At 50.1% G+C, this 23,608-nt stretch overlaps 1 protein-coding gene across 1 annotated transcript in view; it reads right to left on the reverse strand.

Moving 5' to 3' along the window:
- The window catches only part of dnajc3a (DnaJ (Hsp40) homolog, subfamily C, member 3a), a 126,081-nt gene extending 103,164 nt beyond the window's left edge, over positions 1–22,917 (reverse strand). The window contains exon 1 of the mRNA XM_038817693.1: positions 22,591–22,917. Within this exon, the coding sequence (XP_038673621.1) occupies positions 22,591–22,672 (82 nt within the window). The 5' untranslated portion in view covers positions 22,673–22,917. The remainder of the gene's footprint in view (positions 1–22,590) is intronic.
- Positions 22,918–23,608: the final 691 nt, after the last annotated feature.

A 23,608-nucleotide genomic window follows, 5' to 3' on the forward strand; every position in this document is an offset into this window, starting at 1 on the left:
AATGAGTGCAAATTGAGTCAGAGGTTTCATTGAGACCTTGAGTGTTCTCATGCACCAGTTTCTGAAAGCAGGCAGTAAATAAGACAAACGGTAGCAAGAAGATTAGAGGAAAGGAATAGGGATGTTTTACTGCAATTGTGCAGGATGTAGGGCGAGGACACACCTGGAGTAGCGTGTGCAGTTCTGGTGTCGTTATCGGAGGACAGGTTCTTCCGATGGAAGGAGAGCAGAGAAGGTGTACCAGGCTGATTGCTGGGATGTCAGGAAGTTGGTGAAGATTATATTCATCAGCGTTTAGAAGAGCGAGAAGGGATCTCAGAGACCTAGTAGATTCAGAAAGAAGTTCCCGATGGTGGGGGAGTCCAGAACTAGGGGTCATTGGTTGAGGATAAGGCCAAGGTGAGGAGAAATTTATCCAGAGTGGTGAATCTGTGGAATTCACTGCCACAGAAAGTAGTTGAGGCCAAGACAGTGTAATTTGAAGAAGGAATTAGATATAGCTCTTGGTGCTAAAGGGATCAATGAATATGGGGCAGGGGAGGGGGAAACTCAGCAGCTTGAAAGACTGAAGTCCTCCTCCGACTTCTATTTTCTATGCAGCCTCCACCGGTCACCTTCTCAAACTTCCAATCCATATTCTTCACCTTGCATCACATTGCTATTCCAGGCCCTGAAAAGCCCTTGGTTCAGGGTTAGGTACTTTTTGGCGCAGCCATTTGGGCGCGGCCGTTTTGGCGCCAACCGTTTTGGCGCCGGCCGTTTTGGCGCCAAAATAACATTTCTTTATTATTAGCCTCAGGTGAGTTGGCTGGTGCGGGTGCATTGAGTTGGGTGCTGGTGCGTTCTATCACCATCTGTTTATATATTGGCGTTATATATTGGCATTATTGACGTTTTGGCACCAAAATAACATTTCTTTATTTGTGAATTAGCCTCAGTTGAGTTGGCTGCTGGTGCGGGTGCGTTGAGTTGGGTGCTGGTGCGTTCTATCACCATCTTTTTATATATTTTGTAACTAAACCAATTCGCATACCCATATGATGGCTGAGGCAGTATCAACGAAACGTGGTAAAGAAAAATTTGTTCATAACGGATTCCTTTACGTCTTTGACAAAACAAGCAAAGGTGACAGCGAAGTGAAATTTTGGCGTTGTGAGCAAAAAAACCGGTGCAAAGCACGTCTCCATACTAAAGCTGCAAACGTGGTGAGGCAGCTGAACAGCCATTCGCATGATGCTTCTGCTGCACAAGTAGAGGTTGCACTCGTGAAAACTAAAATAAAAAAGAGAGCACAGGAAACCCTTGAGGCACCGACTGTAGTTGTTAATGAATGTTTGACAGACATATCCCAAGCTAGTCTACCAGCCATTCCTAATATATCTGCTTTGAGGAGAATGATAAGCAGAAAGCGTAATTATGTATTGAACGCCCCCACCAATCCAAATGATTTACAACAATTGATTGTGCCAGAATGCTACAGGATATATGTCCCTCAACCAGGAATGGAAGAAAAATTTTTACTTTGTGATAGCGGACCAGGTCACGACCGGATATTAATCTTCGGAAGACAGAGCTGGCTACAGCACTTATTGACATCTGATATGTGGTTTGCAGATGGCACATTCAGTATTGCTCCCAGCCTCTTTTCTCAGATATATGTAATTATGGTAAAAAAACACAGAGGAGTTACTCCTACGGTTTATGCTCTTTTGCCCAACAAGCAACGCACCACATATACGAGAATGTTCGCATTATTGAAAGAAATCGAACCCAACTTGAAACCCAGTTCAATCGTCTGTGATTATGAACAAGCTGCGCACAGTGCTATGAAAGACATATTCTCTGATGTTCAAATAAAAGGATGTTTTTTTCATTTAGCTCAAAATATGCAAAAACATCTAGCTAGTATGGGGTTCCGTAGTTTGTATAACACTGATCCAGATTTCGCGTTAAAAGCTAAAATGATTATTGCCATTGCCTTTGTCCCTTTGAACAAAATCGATGAATATCTGGATGCTTTAGCGACCCAACTGCCGCAAGAACTTCAAGATTTACTGAACTGGTTTGAAGATACATATGTTGGTCGTCTGAACAGACGAGGAAATGGTAGACGAACACCTTTATTTCGCCCTGAGATTTGGAACCTTTATCAGAGAACATTAAACGGGGAAGACCGCACAAACAATAATGCGGAGGCAGCCCACCGTCGATTGAAATATGAACTTGGCATGCATCATCCCACCATATGGAAACTAATTGATGGCCTGCGTAAAGTACAGAAAGGTAGAGATGCATATTATGAAAGGTTACTAGCCGGCCATGAACCGCCACAAAAACTTAAAAAGTATAGAGATGCAGATAAACGAATACATGAAACTGTTCTTAAATTTGAAAACATGGATGCTATCGAGTACTTGAGGAGCCTTGCTCATAATTACCAAATGAACTAAACTAAAGGTTTTTTAACTTTAGTTTTTAACTAAATGAACTAATTTAAGGTTAACTAAATTAACTAATTTAAGGTTTTTAACTAAATGAACTAATTTAAGGTTTTTAATTTACAATAAAGATAAAAGAATACATGAAAGTGTTCTTAAATTTGAAAATTTGAGTACTTGAGGAGCCTTGCTCATAATCACCAAATGAACTAAACTAAATGAACTAATTTAAGGTTTTCTGTCGTCTGCGCCCAAACGGCCGCGCCAAATTGGCTGCGCCCAATTGTCCCATGGCGCCCAAACGGCTGCGCCAAAACGGCCGCGCCCAATTGTCCCATCCCCCTTGGTTCACTTATATTTCTAATTGTCTGGCCTTTTATTCCCACACACCATGACAGTCTTGAACCACCAATCTACTGAACCTACTTTCACCAATGATGCACAAATCTCCACTTAAAACCACTGTCTCCTTCTCACTGTGATCATTTCCTCATGGCCCCTTATATTCAAGGGACACAGACCTGAATAAACAGAAGAATTTTAAGAACTAAGAGCAGGAGTAGGCCATCTGGCCCCATGAGTCTGCTCCGGCACTCAAAAAGATCATAGCTGATCTGGTGGACTCTACTCCACTTATCCACTGGCTCACCATTACCCTGATGTTTTACTGTTCAAAACATTTTTCAAAAGTATCTATCTTTGCCTTAAAAACATCAAAATGTTTCACTTGGCAGGGAATTCCAGAGATCACAACCCTTTGGGAAGAAGTGCCTCCTCAACTCAGTCCTAAATCTGCTCCCCTTATCTCAGGCTATGCTTCCTGGTTCTATTTTCACCCTGATTCTATCATATCTATTCGCTTCATAAATTTTATATGTTTCTATAAAGACCTCCCCATAATCTTCTAAATTCCATGCATATAGTCCCAGTCCACTCAGTCTCCCCTCATAAGTTAATCCTCAATTCCACAATCAACCCAGCGAGTGAATCTCCTCTGAACTCCCTCCAGTGCTAATACAGCTTTTCTTTTCTTTTTTTAAAATTTGTTTTTATTCAAAATTTTTCAATAATTTTTACAAGCCACTACAATAAGAAAACATAACAGTAAAACAGAAAACAACTTAACCGTTTAACAGTTCAACAATTTTTTTTAAATGTGGGGTATTTGCCCCTGACAAATGAATTCTATCCACCGCCCAAGCCACCCACCCCCCTCCCCCCACCCCCAGTTAGCTGCTGCTGCTGATCTCCACCTAACATTCTGCGAGAAAGTCAAGGAACGGTTGCCACCGCCTGGAGAACCACTGCAAGGACCCTCCCAAGGCAAACGTTATCCTCTCTAACCGGAGAAATCCCGCCATATCACTGACCCAAGCCTCTAACACTTGGGAGTTTCGCGTCCCTCCACATTAACAAGGCTACCAAGGAGGCAAAGGCCAGAACTCCAGCCTCTTTCGACTCCTGCACTCCCGGGATATTCGCTGCCCAGTAATAGCTGCAAAGGTTCGGCAGCGCCAACTCACCCTCCCCCCCCGACTCCGCTCCAAGAACAGTCTCTTAACACGTGGGGTCTTATTTGCTCACACAAATCCCGCAATAATCCTATTTACCCGCTTGAAAAAGGACTTGGAGATGAGGATGGGAAGGCACTGAAAGACAAACAAGAACTTGGGGAGGACCGTCATCTTTACGGACTGCACCCTGCCCGCCAGGGAAAGCGGTAGCATGTCCCACTTCTTAAAGTCCCCCTCCATCTGACCCACCAGCCGCGCTAAATTGAGCTTGTGCAGGGCACCCCAACTCTTAGCCACCTGAATGCCCAAGTAGAGAATGCTACTCTCCACCATCTTAAGCGGTAACTCTTCCAGTCTCTTTTCCTGGCCCCTCGCCTGTATCACAAAGAGCTCGCTTTTTCCAACATTCACCTTATACCCCGAAAAGTCTCCAAAATCCCTAAAAATCTGCATGACCTCCCCCAGCCCCTCCACCGGATCCGCAATAAACAGGAGCAGGTCATCCGCATACAGTGAAACACGATGCTCCTCCACCCCCCCCCCCCCCCCCCCCCCCAAACCAGCCCCTTCCAGTTTCTGGACTCCTTCAACGCCATGGCCAGTGGCTCAATTGCCAGGGCAAACAGCAGGGGGGACAGGGGGGACCCCTGCCTCGTCCCTCGATGTAATCTGAAGTACCCCGACCGCAGCCGGTTCGTCGACACGCTCGCTACCGGGGCCCGATACAACAATTTGACCCATTCTATAAATTCCTCTCCAAACCCAAATCTGCCTAACACTTCCCACAGGTATTCCGACCCCACCCGATTGAAGGCTTTCTCCACGTCCATTGCCGCTACCACTTCTGCATCTCCCCCCCCCTCAGAGGGCATCATGATCACATTCAGGAGCCTCCGCACATTCGTATTCAACTGCCTGCCCTTCACAAACCCTGTCTGAACCTCATTAATCACTCCCGTCCTCAATCCTAGTGGCCAAAATCTTGGCATCCACATTAAGGAGAAAAATCGGCCTACAGGAGCCATGTTGCAACGGTCCTTATCTCGCTTGAGGATAAGCAAGATCAGAGCCTGCGATATCGTCGGGGGAAGGGTTCCCTTTCCCCTAGCCTCATTGAAAGTCCTCAACAACAGCGGACCCAGCAGCTCTTGAGAATTTCCTATAAAAAGCTCTACGGGATACCCATCCGGACCCAGGTCCTTACCCGCCTGCATGCCCTCTAGCACCTTAACCAGTTCCTCCATCTCGATCGGGGCCCCCAATCCCTCTACTCGTCCCTCCTCCACCTGTGGAAACCTCAGTTGGTCCAGGAACTGCCTCATCCCCCCAGGGGCTCTGACTCGTACAGTTTGCCATAAAAGTCCTTGAAGACTTTGTTAAACCTTGCCGAGCTCAGCACCGTTTCTCTCCCCCCCCCCCCCCCCCCCCCGTCTCTAATTCCCCAATCTCCTTGGCCGCCTCTCTCTTCCGCAGCTGGTGCGCCAGCATCCTACTTGCCTTCTCCCCATACTCGTACACTGCTCCCTGTACCTTCCTCAACTGAGCCTCAGCCTTCCCTGTGGTAAGCAAGTCAAACTCCGCCTGCAGGCTCCAGCGCTCCTTCAGCAACCCCTCCTCAGGGGACTCCGCACACCTCCTGCCCACCCTGAGTATCTCCCCCACCAATCTCTCCCTCTCCATCCTATCCCTTTTATCTCTGTGGGCCCTGACCGAGATTAGCTTCCCTCTGACAACTGCCTCCCAGACCACACTCACCGGAACCTCCCCATTATCATTGGTCTCCACATAGCTTTGGATACACCTCCGGACCCCCCCATAGACGGCCTCGTCCGCCAGTAGTCCCACGTCCCTTCTCCACAGAGGGCGTTGGCCTCTCTCCTCCCTCAGCCCCAACTCCACCCAATGCGGGGCATCGTCCGAGATGGCAACGGCCAAATACTCCACCCCCTCCACACTCGGAATGAGCGCCCTTCTTACCACGAAAAAGTCAATCCACGAGTACGCCTTGTGCACGTGGGAGAAGGAAAACTCCTTCGCCCTTGGCCTGGCAAATCTCCACGGATCCACTCCACCCATCTGGTCCATGAACCCCCTTAGGACCTTGGCCGCTGCTGGCCTCTTAGCCGATCTCGACTTAGACCGATCCAGTGCCGGATTAAAGTCCCCCCCCCCCCCATTACCAAACTGCATGACTCCAGATCTGAAATCCTACTCAACATCTGCTTCATGAACCCTGCATCGTCCCAGTTCGGAGTATACACATTCACTAGCACCACCTGGACCCCCTGCAACCTGCCACTCACGATAACATATCGACCCCCTTTATCCGCCACAAGACTCACCGCCTCAAATGCCACCCGCTTGCTCACCAAAATTGCGACCCCCATTCCTCGCATCCAGCCCAGAGTGGAAAACCTGCCCCACCCATCCTTTCCTCAGCCTGGTTTGATCCGCGATCTTCAGGTGTGTTTCTTGTAGCATGGTACGTCTGCCTTTAGCCCCTTTAAGTGCGAGGACACACGGGCCCTCTTGACCGGCCCATTCAGGCCTCTCACATTCCATGTGATCAGCCTGGTCGGGGGGCTACCCATCCCCCCCCCATCCCGCTGACTAGCCATCTCCTTTTTTAGGCCAGCCACGTGCCCGCACCTCCCTCACCTTCCAGCCCCCCAGGCGGAGGCTCCCCACCCCGACTCTCCCCTTTAACATCAGTTCCCCCTCAGTCAGCACAGCAGCATCCCAGCCCCTACTCTTAACCCCCCCTCCCCAAAACAAGCATCCGCTTAATCCCCCTTAATCCCCCATTGCACTCCCGTAGGTTAGCTGACTCATGCTCCGGCCTCCACCTCCAATCCCCCTGTTGATTCCCCTTACAAGTCTCCATCCCTCCCCACCCCAGTGGGGTAGAGAAAGCCCCCCCTCCCTTACACCCAGTGTGAACAGAGAGAGAAAAACAAAAAGTACCGGACACTCAAAACCCCCAGCTCCAGGTGCCACCCCCACCATTTTGTGGGTAAACCACGCTCCCTATCTGGGTCGACCCCACCTCCTGTGACGCAGCTCTTCCCAACTGCGACCTTGCCCAGAGCCTCGAGGGTCTAGGGCAAAGGGGCCACAAAAGCACAAGAAAACACGGGGAAAACCCCAACGTAACATCGCTCCCTCCCCCCCCCCCCCCCCCCCCCCCAAGCAACCCCCATAACATACTGCAGTCCTTTAACTCAAGTCCAGCTTCTCATTCTTAATGAAAGTCCACGCCTCATCCGGCGTGTCGAAATAGTGGTGCCGGTCCCGATATGTAACCCACAGCCTCGCCGGTTGTAACAGTCCCTTTTCACCCCCTTTTCGTGGAGGACCACCTTGGCCCGGTTGAATCCAGCACGCTTCTTGGCCAGCTCTGCACTCCAGTCCTGATAAATACGGATCTCGGTGTTCTCCCACCTGCTGCTCCGCTCCTGCTTCGCCCATCACAGGACACGCTCCTTGTCGGTGAAGCGGTGGAACCTTACCACCATAGCTCTCGGCGGCTCATTCGCCCTCCGCCTCCTTGCCAGGACTCTGTGCGCTCCATCCAGCTCCAGGGGGTGCGGGAAAGCCCCCGCACCCATCAGCATGCTCAGCATCGTGGTCACATTCGCCCCAGCATCTGACCCCTCCACGCATCAGAGAGACCCAGAATCCACAGGTTCTGCCTCCTTGACCTATTGTCAAGGTCCTGTAGCTTCTCCTGCCATTTTTTGTGCAGAGCCTCGTGCGCCTCCACTCTAGCCGCCAGGCCCAGGATCTCGTCCTCGTTGTCAGAAACCTTCTGCTGCATCTCCTTGATCGCCGTCCCCTGCATCTTCTGGGTCTCAACCAGCCTTTTAATCGACGCCTTCATAGGGGCCATCATCTCCGCCTTTAAATCCGCAAAGCAGGTTCTTAAAAACTCCTGCTGCTCCTGTGACCATTGGGCCCACTCTGCTTGATCTCCGCCCGCCGCCACCTTGTTTTTTCGCGCCCATTCTCCTCTCTTCTCCTGGTCCACTCCATACAGCGCTGGGGAACCCTCACTGTTTCCTTCCCGGGAATCGTCGTCAAAGTACCGCTGGAGCTCCATAAAAGGGCCCAAAAGTCCGTTATCGGCTGGAGCTGCCGACCGTGCGACCTACCTAGGCATAGCCGCAACCGGAAGACACCTTTTCTCAAGTCAGGAAACCAAAACTCTACACAGTAGTCCAGGTGTTGCCTCACCAGCACCTTATACAGCTGCAACATAACTTCCATTAAACACCATCCCTCTAGTAATTAAGGACAGAATTCCATTTGCCGTCTTAATTACCTGCTGCACCAGCAAACCAACATTTTACTATGCATGCACAAGGAGACCAGCAGCATGCTGCATTTTTACCATTTATAGTCCATTTTGCTGTTGTTCCTGTCAAAATGGATGACCTCACATTTAGCAACATTGTACTCCCATCTGCCAGACCCTTGCCCACTCACTTAAACTCTCTGTATCCCTCTGCAGACATTGTGCCTCTGCACACTTTGACACACACTTGGTTCCCAACTCAATCATCTGTGGCAGACAGGTGGCTTCTCCATTCACTGCCGGATCAAGTCAGAGTACAAAGCATCATTGGCTCCTGCTATTGCCAAGTGTTCCTATTTCAGGGTCATCCTTCAATGTAAAGATTGTTTTCCTACTACTAACAATCCTAAATGTGGTCTGACCTTCACTTCAACAAACAGGAGGAGCTCAGATTCCTTGGTCACCAAAATTGAGACTACCTAAACATCTGCCTTTTCCCTCCCTTCTCTCAGTCAAATTAAAGAAATTTCCAATATCTTCACTTGCTCTGGACTCATCTTTCTCTAATTACATAGAAAATAGAACAGTACAGCACAGAACAGGCCCTTCAGCCCTCGATGTTGTGCCGACCATTGCCCGAAACCAAGATCAAGCTATCCCACTCCCTGTCATTCTGGTGTGCTCCATGTGCACAATAACCGCTTCAAAGTTCCGAAAGTGTCCGACTCCATTATCACAGCAGGCAGTCCATTCCACACCCTAGCCACTCTCTGAGTAAAGAACCTACCTCGGACATCCCTCCTACATCTCCCACCCTGAATCTTATAGTTGTGCCCCCTTGTAACAGCTACATCCATCCGAGGAAATAGTCTCCGAATGTCCACTCTATCTATCCCCTCATCATCTTATAAACCTCTATTAAGACGCCTTTTATCCTCCTCCACTCCAAAGAGAAAAGCCCTAGTTCCCTCAACCTTTCCTCATAAGACCTATCCTGCAAACCAGGCAGCATCCTGGTAAATCTCCTTTGCACCCTTTCCAATGCTTCCACATCCTTCCTATAGTGAGGTGACCAGAACTGCACACAATACTCCAAATGTGGTCTCACCAGGGTCATGTACAGTTGCAGCATAACCCCACGGCTCTTAAACTCAAGCCCCCTGTTAATAAACGCCAACACACTATAGGCCTTCTTCACGGCTCTATCCACTTGAGTGGCAACCTTCAGAGATCTGTGAACATGAACCCCAAGATCTCTCTGTTCCTCCACATTCCTCAGAACCACGCCATTGACCTTGTAATCCGCATTCAAATTTTTTCTACCAAAATGAATCACCTCGCACTTATCAGGGTTAAACTCCATCTGCCATTTTTCGGCTCAGCTCTGCATCCGATCAATGTTTCTTTGCAGCCTATAACAGCCCTCCACCTCATCCACTACTCCACCAATCTTTACTGACCCACCCTTCAGCCCCCTCCTCCAAGTAATTGATAAAAATCACAAATAGGAGAGGACCCAGCACTGATTCCTGTGGTACCCAGCACTGATTCCTGTGGTACACCGCTGGTAACTGGTCTCCAGTCTGAAAATTTTCCATCCACCACCACCCTGTCTTCTATATGATAGCCAGTTACTTATCCAATTGGCCAAATTTCTATCCCACACCTCCTTACTTTCTTCATAAGCTGACCATGGGGAACCTTATCAAACGCCTTACTAAAATCCATGTATACAACATCAACTGCTCTACCTTCATCTACACACTTAGTTACCTCCTCAAAGAATTCAATCAAATTTGTGATGCAAGACTTACCCTTTACAAATCCGTGTTGACTATCCCGGATTAAGCTGCATCTTTCCAAATGGTCATAAATCCTATCCTTCAGCACCTTTTCCATTAACTTACCGACCACCGAAGTAAGACTAACCGGCCTATAATTACCAGGGTCATTCCTATTCTCTTTCTTGAACAGAGGTCGTAATGAAGTGCTTCGAGAGGTTGATCATGAAGCGCATCACCTCCATACTCCCTGAACGCCTTGATCCACTGCAATTCGCATACCGTTGCAACCGGTCCACATCTGACGCCATTTCCTTGGCCCTACACTCATCCCTAGAGCATCTCGAAAACAAGGACTCCTACATCAGACTCCTATTTCTTGACTACAGTTCCGCCTTCAACACCATAATCCCAGCCAAGCTCATATCAAAGCTCCAAAACCTAGGACTTGGCTCTCCACTCTGCAACTGGATCCTCGATTTTCTGACCAACAGACCACAATCGGTAAGAATGAACAACACCACCTCCTCCACAATAGTCCTCAATACCGGGGCCCTGCAAGGCTGCGTACTCTACTCCCTGTACGCACACGACTGCGTGGCAAAACTTGGTTCCAATCCATCTACAAGTTTGCTGACGATACGACAATAGTGGGCCGGATCTCAAATAACAAAGAGTCAGAATACAGGAAGGAGATAGAGAACCTAGTGGAATGGTGTAGCGACAACCCTCTCATGTGGGGCAGCAGGGTAGCATGGTGGTTAGCATAAATGCTTCACAGCTCCAGGGTCCCAGGTTCGATTCCCGGCTGGGTCACTGTCTGTGTGGAGTCTGCACGTCCTCCCCGCGTGCGTGGGTTTCCTCCGGGTGCTCCGGTTTCCTCCCACAGTCCAAAGATGTGCGGGTTAGGTGGATTGGCCATGCTAAATTGCCCGTAGTGTCCTAAAAAAAGTAAGGTTAATGGGGGGGGTTGTTGGGTTACGGGTATAGGGTGGATACGTGGGTTTGAGTAGGGTGATCATGGCTCGGCACAACATTGAGGGCCGAAGGGCCTGTTCTGTGCTGTACTGTTCTATGTTCTAACAATCTCTCCCTCAATGCCAGCAAAACTAAAGAGCTGGTCATTAACTTCAGGAAGCAAAGTACTGTACACACCCCTGTCAGCATCAACAGGGCCGAGGTGGAGATGTTTAGCAGTTTCAAATTCCTAGGGGTGCACATCTCCAAAAACCGCGCCTATACTTCCTCAGGAAACTAAGGAAACTCGGCATGTCCACATTAACCTTTACTAACTTTTACAGATGCACCATAGAAAGCATCCTATCGGGCTGCATCACAGCCTGGTATGGTAACTGCTCGGCCCAGGACCGCAAGAAACTTCAGAGAGTCGTAAATACCGACCAGACCATCACACAAACTTGCCTCCCATCCATTGACTTCATCTACACCTCCCGCTGCCTGGAGAAAGCAGGCAGCATAATCAAAGATCCCTCCCACCCGGCTTACTCACTCTTCAAACTACTTCCATCAGGCAGAGGATACAGAAGTCTGAGAACACGTACGAACAGACTCAAAAACAGCTTCTTCCCCACTCTCACCAGATTCCTAAATGACCGTCTTATGGACTGACCTCATTAACACTACACCCTGTATGCTTCATCCCATGCCAGTGCTTATGTAGTTACATTGTATATCTTGTGTTGACCTATTATTTATTTTCTATTATACCCTTTTCTTCCCATGTACTTAATGATCTGTTGAGCTGCTCGCAGAAAAATACTTTTCACTGTACCTCGGTACACTTGACAATAAACAAATCCAATCCAATCCATCCAAGAACAACATTTGCCACTTTCAGTTCTCTGGCACTATCCCCGTGGACAGTGAGGACCCAAAGATCAAAGGCAAAGGCCCTGCAATCTCATCCCTTGCCTCCCAAAGAATCCTTCCCAGGGGACTTGTCGACCCTCCGGTTTTTCAAAATTTCTAATACATCCTTCCTCAGAACAGGGCAGCACGGTAGCATTGTGGATAGCCCAATTGCTTCACAGCTCATGGGTCCCAGGTTCGATTCCGGCTTGGGTCACTGTCTGTGCGGAGTCTGCACATCCTCCCCGTGTGTGCGTGGGTTTCCTCCGGTTTCCTCCCACAGTCCAAAGATGTGCAGGTTAGGTGGATTGGTCATGATAAATTGCCCTTAGTGTCCAAAATTGCCCTTAGTGTCCAAAATTGCCCTTAGTGTCCAAAATTGCCCTTAGTATTGGGTGGGGTTACTGGGTTATGGGGATAGGGTGGAGGTGTTAACCTTGGGTAGAGTGCTCTTTCCAGGAGCCGGTGCAGACTCAATGGGCCGAATGGCCTCCTTCTGTACTGTAAATTCTATGACTCCAGTCTAGCTGTCTGTATCACACTCTCATCCTCAAAAACATGGCCCCTCTCCTTGGTGAAAGCTGAAGAAAAGTATTCATTCAATGCCTCTCCTATTTCTTCTGACTCCATGCACAAGTTCCCACTACTGTTCTTGACCGGCCCTAACCTCACCCTGGTCATTCTTTTATTTCTCACATAAAAGAGTAAAAAGCCTTAGGATTTTCCTTGATCCGACCCTCCAAGGACTTCTCATGCCCCCTCCTCGCTCTCCAAAGCGCTTTTTTTTCAGCTCATTCCTTGCTACCTTGTAACCCTCAAGTGACCCAACTGAACCTTTTTCTCAACTTTACATACGCTTCCTTTTTCCTCTTGACAAGACAGTCAACCTCTTTTGTAAACCATGGTTCCCTCACACGGCCATTTCCTCTCTGCCTGACAGGGACATACCTATCAAGGACACGCAGTATTTGTTCCTTGACAAGCTCCACTTTTCATTTGTGCCTTTCCCTGACAGTTTCTGTTCCCATCTTATGCTCCCTAATTATTGCCTAATCACATCATAATTACCCTCCCCCAATTATAAACCTTGCCCTGCCGTATGGCCCTATCCCTCTCCGTTGCAATAGTGAAAGACACCGAATTGCGGTCACTATCTCCAAAGTGCTCTTACCTTCCCAAATTGCGTCAAACCCCAGCCGAGATCACCTTGTCCATGAAATTCACCTCTCCCGCCCTCAACTCGATTTCCATTAAACTGCTGATAGCACTTCCTACTTCCCATGTTTGCTCATTTTATTAACAGTTCATTCCCTCAGGTACTTTACTGGTCTCCATCAAGTCTACCATCAACAACTTTTGACCTCTGTCCTTAGAATCCACCACTCCCTCTCTTGCTTGGAACATGCTGCAACCTCCCTCCCTCTCTTGGAACACACTGTGACGCCCTATCTGTGCCAATCTTTCCTGGAACACCATGTTCGAATCCCTCCAATCATGTTCTTGTATCTGCCAGTAAAAAAATGTCACTCAAGAATTAACAAGGCAGAGACAAAGACAATGCTTCCTTGCTCTTTGAGATGGCTGCTTGCACAATCATAGAATTTACAGTGCAGGAGGAGACCATTCGGCCCACAGAGTCTGCACCAGCTCTTGGAAAGAGCACCCCACTTAAACCCACACCTCCACCCTATCCCCGTAAACCAGTAACCCCACCTAACCTAAAGGCAATTTAGCATGGCCAATCCATCGAACCTGCACATCTTTGGACTGTGGGAGGAAACCGGAGCACTCGGAGGAAACCCATGCAGACATGGGGCGAATGTGCAGATTGCGCACAGTGACCCAAGCCGGGAATCAAACCTGGCGCTGTGAAGCAACAGTGCTAACCACTGTGCTACCATGCCACCCACATTACATCATCAACCTGCTGGATGATATATCCCTCTTATAGCCTCACCTATCCGATCATAACTGTAGAATCAATGTGCTTTTCATACCACACCTCTGTGCCCCTAAATCTTTCATCAACAGGCTGCCACTGGATAACACAATGGGAATGAGACCCTGCTCTATTCATAGGATACCGACAGTGCAGGAGGTAGCCATTCAGTCCAATGAATCTGCACAAACCCTCTGAAAGAGCAACTCTACCTAGGCACACTCCCCATCCTATCCGCTGATCATGGCCAAGCTGCACATCTTTGGACTGTGGGAGGAAACTGGAGCACCCAAAGGAAATCCACGCAGACACTGGGAGAACGAGCAAACACCTAATCCAAGACCAAAATTGAACCCAACCAACTCCCTGGCACTGTGAGGTAACTAATCATTGTGCCACCCCAGATCACCTCAATCACTTCTCAATTGCTCCACCAAATTTAAATTATCCTACTACTTGTCCAACATCCAGTACTGATGGGCAAATATTTCCTCCAACCATTAAAGGCGACTAAACCAATTATCTAGTCTCCCCAACACTCAGCTCCCAAGCCAATGATTCCACCCCTCGCCCTAGCAACTGTAATGGCTGGGCTGATGTTGATGCGTGTGTGAACAGATTAAAATAATTTAAACCCATTGTTGCAGCGGCAGCTCGCTGCCACCTTCTGAAAGGCAACTAAGGACTAAGTAAATGCTGGCCCGAACCAGCGAAACCCACACCCCGTAAATGAACAAAACCTTCACACGAGTTTTTTTAAAAACCCATTGTGTTTGTAGCTGAGTCTGTTCACGAATCTTACCTTTCCCCGGAATGTGCATCATTATTTATAATTTCCACTAATCCAATGGGCAATGATCCTGCATCAAGAATTTATGGAAACTCTAATTTTAAAGTTGGAATATTGGATGGTTTTGACTTACTTCTCAGAATAGTTATCCAGGAAAAGTTAGAAGAATTAAAACCACAGATAGTTTGGTTTTGACAGGGAGTGAGGCAGCTTGATCTTGGTTTTGAACAAGGCTCGGCACAACATCGAGAGCCAAAGGGCCTGTTCTGTGCTGTACTGTTCTATGTTCTCTGTCCAGAGTCTGAACCAAACCCCTGTAATCATGGTATTGTTTGACCCAAGGATGAGCTTCCAACCATACATCACTTATTTCCACTTCCATAACATCATCCAAATCCATCCTCGTCTCAGCTCATCTGCTGAAACCCATCACTAGTGCTTATGCCATCCATCAAGGCCCAAGCACTGGAATTTCCACCTCAAACTCCTCTTTGCTCCTCCAGCAATAGTCAATAAATCCGACCTTTTGATCAATGTCTATATATCTAAATTTAGAATCCCTACAGTGTAGGAGGCCATTCAGCCCATCAGGTCTGCACCAATCTGCCGAAAGAGCACTCTACCTAGTCCATCTCAGCCCTCACCCCCACCCTAGAGCCGTAACCTCACCAAATTGGTAGACACGGAGGCAATTCAGCAAGGCCAATCCACCTAACCTACACATCTCTGGACCATAGGAGGAAACCAGAGCACCCTAGCAGTCACCTTGTTTCTCTCTAGCAGTCACCTTATTGGGAGTTTTCTATAGGCCCCCAATAGCAGCAGAGATGTGGAGGAACAGATTGGGAAACAGATTTTGGAAAGGTGCAGAAGTCACAGGGTAGTAGTCATGGGTGACTTCAACTTCCCAAACATGGAGTGGAAACTCTTTAGATCAAATAGTTTGGATGGGGTAGTGTTTGTGCAGTGTGTCCAGGAAGCTTTTCTAACACAGTACTGTATGTAGATTGTCCGACCAGAGGGGAGGCCATATTGGATTTGGTACTTGGTAATGAACCAGGGCAGGTGATAGATTTGTTAGTGGGGGAGCATTTTGGAGGTAGTGACCACAATTCTGTGACTTTCACTTGAGTAATGGAGAGGGATAGGTGTGCAACAGGGCAAGGTTTACAATTGGGGGAAGGGTAAATACAATGCTGTCAGACAAGAACTGAAGTGCATAAGTTGGGAACATAGGCTGTCAGGGAAGGACACAAGTGAAATGTGGAACTTGCTCAAGGAACAGGTACTGCGTGTCTTTGATATGTATGTCCCTGTCAGGCAGGGAAGAGATGGTCGAGTGAGGGAACCATGGTTGACAAGAGAGGTTGAATGTCTTGTTAAGAGGAAGAAGGAGACTTTAGGAAGAAGGTTAGGTGGATTGGAAAATGCTAAATTGCCCGTAGTGTCCTAATAGTAAGGTTAAGGGGGGGGGGGAGTTGTTGGGTATGGGTATAGGTGTGGGTTTGGGTAGGGTGGGGTGATCATTGTTCGGCACAACATCGAGGGCTGAAGGGCCTGTTCTGTTCTATAGAACATAGAACACAGAACAGTACAGCACAGAACAGGCCCTTCGGCCCTCGATGTTGTGCCGAGCAATGATCACCCTACTTAAACCCACGTAACCCGTATACCCGTAACCCAACAATCCCCCCCATTAACCTTACACTACGGGCAATTTAGCATGGCCAATCCACCTAACCCGCACATCTTTGGACTGTGGGAGGAAACCGGAGCACCCGGAGGAAACCCACGCACACACGGGGAGCTATGTTATGTAAGGCTGAGGAAACAAGGTTCAGACAGGGCGCTGGAGGGTTACAAGATAGCCAGGAGGGAACTGAAAAAAGGGATTAGGAGAGCTAAGAGAAGGCATGAAAAATCTTTGGCAGGTAGGATCAAGGAAAACCCCAAGGCCTTTTACACATATGTGAAAAATATGAGAATGACTAGAGCGAGGGTAGGTCCGATCAAGGACAGTAGCGGGAGGTTGTGTATTGAGTCTGAAGAGATAGGAGAGGTCTTGAACAAGTATTTTTCTTCAGTATTTACAAACGAGAGGGGCCATATTGTTGGAGAGGACAGTGTGAAACAGACTGGTAAGCTCAAGGAGATACTTGTTAGGAAGGAAGGTGCGTTGGGCATTTTGAAAAACTTGAGGATAGACAAGTCCCCTGGGTCTGACGGGATATATCCAAGGATTCTATGGGAGGCAAGAAATGAAATTGCAGAGCCGTTGGCAATGATCTTTTCATCCTCGCTGTCAACAGGGGTGGTACCAGAGGATTGGAGAGTGGCGAATGTCGTGCCCCTGTTCAAAAAAGGGAATCGGGATAACCCTGGGAATTACAGGCCAGTTAGTCTTACTTCGGTGGTAGGCAAAGTAATGGAAAGGGTACTGAAGGATAGTATTTCTGAGCATCTGGAAAGACACTGCTTGATTAGGGATAGTCAGCACGGATTTGTGAGGGGTAGGTCTTGCTTTACAAGTCTTATTGACTTCTTTGAGGAGGTGACCAAGCATGTGGATGAAGGTAAAGCAGTGGATGTGGTGTACATGGATTTTAGTAAGGCATTTGATAAGGCTCCCCATGGTAGGCTTATGCAGAAAGTAAGGAGGCATGGGATAGTGGGAAATTTGGCCAGTTGGATAACGAACTGGCTAACCGATAGAAGTCAGAGAGTGGTGGTGGATGGCAAATATTCAGCCTGGAGCCCAGTTACCAGTGGCATACCACAGGGATCAGTTCTGGGTCCTCTGCTGTTTGTGATTTTCATTAACGACTTGGACGAGGGAGTTGAAGGGTGGGTCAGTAAATTTGCAGATGACACGAAGATTGGTTGAGTTGTGGATAGTGAGGAGGGCTGTTGTCGGCTTCAGAGACATAGATAGGATGCAGAGCTGGGCTGAGAAGTGGCAGATGGAGTTTAACCCTGACAAGTGTGAGGTTGTCCATTTTGGAAGGACAAATATGAATGCGGAATACAGGGTCAACGGTAGGGTTCTTGGCAATGTGGAGGAGCAGAGAGATCTTGGGGTCTATGTTCATAGATCTTTGAAAGTTGCCACTCAAGTGGATAGAGCTGTGAAGGCCTATGGTGTGCTAGCGTTCGTCAGCAGAGGGATTGAATTTAAGAGTCGTGAGGTGATGATGCAGCTGTACAAAACCATGATCAGGCCACATTTGGAGTACTGTGTGCAGTTCTGGTCACCTCATTTTAGGAAGGATGTGGAAGCTTTGGAAAGGGTGCAAAGGAGATTTACCAGGATGTTGCCTGGAATGGAGAGTAGGTCCTACGAGGAAAGGTTGAGGGTGCTAGGCCTTTTCTCATTAGAACGGAGAAGGATGAGGGGCGACTTGATAGAGGTTTAAAAGATGATCAGGGGAATAGATAGAGTAGACAGTCAGAGACCTTTTTCCCCGGGTGGAACACACCATTACAAGGGGACATCAATTTAAGATAAATGGTGGAAGATATAGAGGGGATGTCAGAGGTAGGTTCTTTACCCAGAGAGTAGTGGGGGCATGGAATGCACTGCCTGTGGAAGTAGTTGAGTCGGAAAAGTTAGGGACCTTCAAGCGGCTATTGGATAGGTACATGGATTAGGGTAGAAAAATGGAGTGTAGATTAGTTTCTTCTTAAGGGCCGCATGGTAGCATTGTGGATAGCACAATTGCTTCACAGCTCCAGGGTCCCAAATTCGATTTCGACTTGGGTCACTGTCTGTGCGGAGTCTGCACATCCTCCCTGTGTGTGCGCGTGGGTTTCCTCCGGGTGCTCCGGTTTCCTCCCACAGTCCAAAGATGTGCAGGTTGGGTGGATTGGCCATGATAAATTGCCCTTAGTGTCCACAATTCTATGATTAACCTAGGATAAAAGTTCGGCACAACATCGTGGGCCGAAGGGCCTGTTCTGTGCTGTATTTCTCTTTCTCTCACCTGGGGGATATTCACACAGTCACCCAAGGCCGGAATTCAACCCAGGTCCCTGGTACTGTGGGGCAGCAATGCTAACCATGCTGCCCCTCTTAGTATTCTTACAGTACCCCACTTGGGGAGATAACGATTTTGTTAACTTGGTGAGTCATTCACTTATTGCAAATAATAGTGTCATGGAATACCAGCATTTTACCTCCAGTGTCTTATTTCAGTTCCACCCACAACTAATTAACCTTAGTTACACAGATGACAAAGGCTGGATTTCAACAACCAAACACAACTAATTGGTGGATCGATCTAAAGCGTCCTTCAGAGTTGGGGGATGTCTCAGCACTTCACAACTACAGAGGGCCCCCCCATCACAGCGCCACTGGCCAGGGAGGGGGCATCTCCCCCCCCCCCCAAATTACATAGAACATAACAGCGCAGTACGGGCCCTTCGGCCCTCGATGTTGCGCCGACCTGTCCTGTGAAACCATCTGAAGCCTATTTGACCTACACAATTCCATTTTCATCCATATGTCTATCCAGTGACCACTTAAATGCCCTTAAAGTTGGCGAGTCTACTGCTGTTGCAGGCAGGGCGTTCCACACCCCTGCTACTTTCTGAGTAAAGAAACTGCCTCTGACATCTGTCCTATATCTACCACCCCTCAATTTAAAGCTATGTCCCCTTCTGTTGGTCATCACAATCCGAGGAAAAAGACACTCACTGTCCACCCTATCTAACCCTCTGACTATCTTATATGTCTCTATTAAGTCACCTCTCAGCCTTCTCCTCTCTCACGAAAAAACAACCTCAAGTCCCTGGGCCTTCCCTCGCAAGACCTTCCCTCCATACCTGGCAACATCCTAGTAAATCTCCTCTGAACCCTTTCCAAAGCTTCCACATCCTTTCTATAATGTGGTGACCACAACTGCAAGCAATACTCCAGGAGAGGCCACACCAGAGTTATGTACAGCTGCAGCATGACCTTGTGGCTCCGAAACTCAATCCCCCTACTGATAAAGGCTAGCACACCATAAGCCTTCTTAACAGCCCTATTAACCTGGGTGGCAACTTTCAGGGATTTATGTACCTGGATGCCGAGATCTCTCTGTTCATCTACACTACCAAGAATCTTGCCATTAGCCCAGTACTCTGCATTCCTGTTACTCCTTCCAAAGTGAACCACCTCACACTTTTCCGCATTAAACTCCATCTGCCACCTCTCAGCCCAGCTCTGCAGCTTATCTATGTCCCTCTGTATCCTACAACATCCTTCAGCACTATCCACAACTCCAGCGACCTTCGTGTCATCTGCAAATTTACTAACCCATCCTTCTACACCCTCTTCCAGGTCATTTATAAAAATGACAAACAGCAGTGGCCCCAAAACAGATCCTTGCGCTACACCACTAGTAACTGAACTCCAGGATGAACATTTGCCATCAACCACCACCCTCTGTCTTCTTTCAGCTAGCCAATTACTGATCCAAACCGCTAAATCACCTTCAATCCCATACTTCCTTATTTTCTGCAATAGCCTACCGTGGGCAACCTTATCAACGCCTTACTGAAATCCATATACACCACATCAACCGCTTTACCCTCATCCACCTGTTTGGTCACCTTCTCAAAAAACTCAATAAGGTTTGTGAGACATGACCTACCCTTCACAAAACCGTGTTGAGTATCGCTAATCAACTTGTTCTTTTCAAGATGATTATAAACCCTATCTCTTATAACCTTTTCCAACATTTTACCCACAACCGAAGTAAGGCTCACAGGTCTATAATTACCAGGGTTGTCTCTACTCCGCTTCTTGAACAAGGGGACAACATTTGCTATCCTCCAGTCTTCCGGCACTATTCCTGTCGACAAAGACGACATAAAGATCAAGGACAAAGGCTCTGCAATCTCCTCCCTGGCTTCCCAGAGAATCCTAGGATAAATCCCATCTGGCCCTGGGGACTTATCTATTTTTACACTTTACAAAACTGCTAACACCTCCTCCTTGTGAACTTCAATCCCATCTAGCCTGGTCGACTGTACCCAAGTATTCTCCTCGACAACATTGTCTTACAGTGTCACTGTGTCACAGCGTCCCTGGCGCCACTGGCCCCCGCCCCGTCCCAGCGCCACTGGCCCCCGCCCCGTCCCAGCGCCACTGGCCCCCGCCCCGTCCCAGCGCCACTGGCCCCCGCCCCGTCCCAGCGCCACTGGCCCCCGCCCCGTCCCAGCGCCACTGGCCCCCGCCCCGTCCCAGCGCCACTGGCCCCCGCCCCGTCCCAGCGCCACTGGCCCCCGCCCCGTCCCAGCGCCACTGGCCCCCGCCCCGCCCCAGCGCCACTGGCCCCCGCCCCGCCCCAGCGCCACTGGCCCCCGCCCCGCCCCAGCGCCACTGGCCCCCGCCCCGCCCCAGCGCCACTGGCCCCCGCCCCGCCCCAGCGCCACTGGCCCCCGCCCCGCCCCAGCGCCACTGGCCCCCGCCCCGCCCCAGCGCCACTGGCCCCCGCCCCGCCCCAGCGCCACTGGCCCCCGCCCCGCCCCAGCGCCACTGGCCCCCGCCCCGTCCCAGCGCCACTGGCCCCCGCCCCGTCCCAGCGCCACTGGCCCCCGCCCCAGTCACAGCGCCACTGGCCCCCGCCCCAGTCACAGCGCCACTGGCCCCCGCCCCCGTCACAGCGCCACTGGCCCCCGCCCCCGTCACAGCGCCACTGGCCCCCGCCCCCGTCCCAGCGCCACTGGCCCCCGCCCCCGTCACAGCGCCACTGGCCCCCGCCCCCGTCACAGCGCCACTGGCCCCCGCCCCCGTCACAGCGCCACTGGCCCCCGCCCCCGTCACAGCGCCACTGCCCCCGCCCCCGACACAGCGCCACTGCCCCCGCCCCCGTCACAGTGCCCCCGCCCCCGTCACAGTGCCACTGCCCCCGTCAGTGCCACTGCCCCCGTCACAGTGCCACTGCCCCCGTCACAGTGCCACTGCCCCCGTCACAGTGCCACTGCCCCCGTCACAGTGCCACTGCCCCCATCACAGTGCCACTGCCCCCATCACAGTGCCACTGCCCCCATCACAGTGCCACTGCCCCATCACAGTGCCACTGCCCCCATCACAGTGCCACTGCCCCCATCACAGTGCCACTGCCCCATCAGTGCCACTGCCCCACAGTGCCACTGCCCCATCACAGTGCCACTGCCCCATCACAGTGCCACTGCCCCATCACAGTGCCACTGCCCCATCACAGTGCCACTGCCCCATCAGTGCCACTGCCCCATCAGTGCCACTGCCCCATCACAGTGCCACTGCCCCATCACAGTGCCACTGCCCCATCAGTGCCACTGCCCCATCAGTGCCACTGCCCCATCAGTGCCACTGCCCCATCAGTGCCACTGCCCCATCAGTGCCACTGCCCCATCACAGTGCCACTGCCCCATCAGTGCCACTGCCCCATCACAGTGCCACTGCCCCATCACAGTGCCACTGCCCCATCACAGTGCCACTGCCCCATCACAGTGCCACTGCCCCCATCACAGTGCCACTGCCCCCATCAGTGCCACTGCCCCCATCAGTGCCACTGCCCCATCACAGTGCCACTGCCCCCAGTGCCAATGCCCCATCACAGTGCCACTGCCCCCATCACAGTGCCAATTCTCTCTCTCCCCCCCCCCCCACCCCACCCCACCCACCCACCCCTCCCATTACAGTGCCACTGATGAGATTCCCCTGGCCCATTACTGATGACATTCCCATGGCCCATTACTGATGACATTCCCCTGGCCCATTACTGATGACATTCCCCTGGCCCATTACGGATGACATTCCCATGGCCCATTACTGATGACATTCCCCTGGCCCAGTACTGATGAATACACACATGGCGGATTCACCCCCGGATGGAGGGGGAAGGTTAAGTTGTGAATGGAATTATAAGTTTGAGCAATTGAAACGAATTAACCCGATCATTAATACGAGACCACCTCTCCCCCGACGCTCCCTCCTACCTTCACACTGAAGATCAATGAGGACAAGCAGGAAGGGGAAATATGACAACACTTTAGCCAAACAGGCTCGTGGCGCCACCATCCCGGACCCGGTAACGGACCGGAGCCCGTTCAAAATGCCGGAGCGTGCGACAGAACACGAGACTCCCCCCTGCCGCCGCCACCGCCGCTCGGCCTCCGCCTCCTGGAGCTGTGCACGCGCTCAACGGCCGTGCTCCAAGCTGTCGGCTGTGGGAACGGGCTGCAGTCCCCGCGCTCCCGCTGCTGCTCGCCCACAAACACGCAGCAGCTGCTCCAGGCCGCACTCAACCAGCACCGATCAATCGTGGTCTGTTCTGATTGGGCAGCTGGGGACGAGGTCACACCCACCTACCACCACTCTGATTGGGTGGCGGCCTCACTACGTGGAGCTCAGGCTGCTGCCGGACTCCTCACTCTCTTAAAGGCACAGCTACAGAAGCTGCCTCACAACTCTCTTTGCAACTGATACTATCAACAGGAATGTATTTTCCAGAATGACACAAATATCTCTCAGGTTGCATAATGAATCATTTTTTAAAATATCACTTTAATCCTTTAGGAAATAATGGTGTCACTGGCAAAACCAACATTTGCTGCTCATCACTATTTCCTCTGAACTGGGGGTTTGCTAGGCCATTTCAGAGGGCAATGAACAGTCAACCCATATTGTTCTGGTCTGCAGTCTCATGCAGAGTCACGTTGGTGGCCTTCCTCCCCTAATGGGAATTACTGAACCAGGTGGGTTGTTACAGTTGGAGGCGGAGATAGTGGTAGCGCTAGACGCGGAGAAGGCATTCGATAGGGTGGAGTGGGAATACTTGTGGGAGACGTTGGAAAGGTTTGGGTTTGGGGAGGGATTTATCAAGTGGGTAAAGCTGCTCTATTCGGCCCCGATGGCGAGTGTGGTAACAAACGGGAGGAGGTCAGAATATTTTGGGCTCCATCGAGGTACTAGGCAGGGATTTCCCCTATCCCCCTTACTCTTTGCATTAGCGAT

This window comes from Scyliorhinus canicula, chromosome 14, assembly GCF_902713615.1.
Source record: "Scyliorhinus canicula chromosome 14, sScyCan1.1, whole genome shotgun sequence".
In the NCBI taxonomy this organism is placed as follows: Eukaryota; Metazoa; Chordata; class Chondrichthyes; order Carcharhiniformes; family Scyliorhinidae; genus Scyliorhinus; species Scyliorhinus canicula.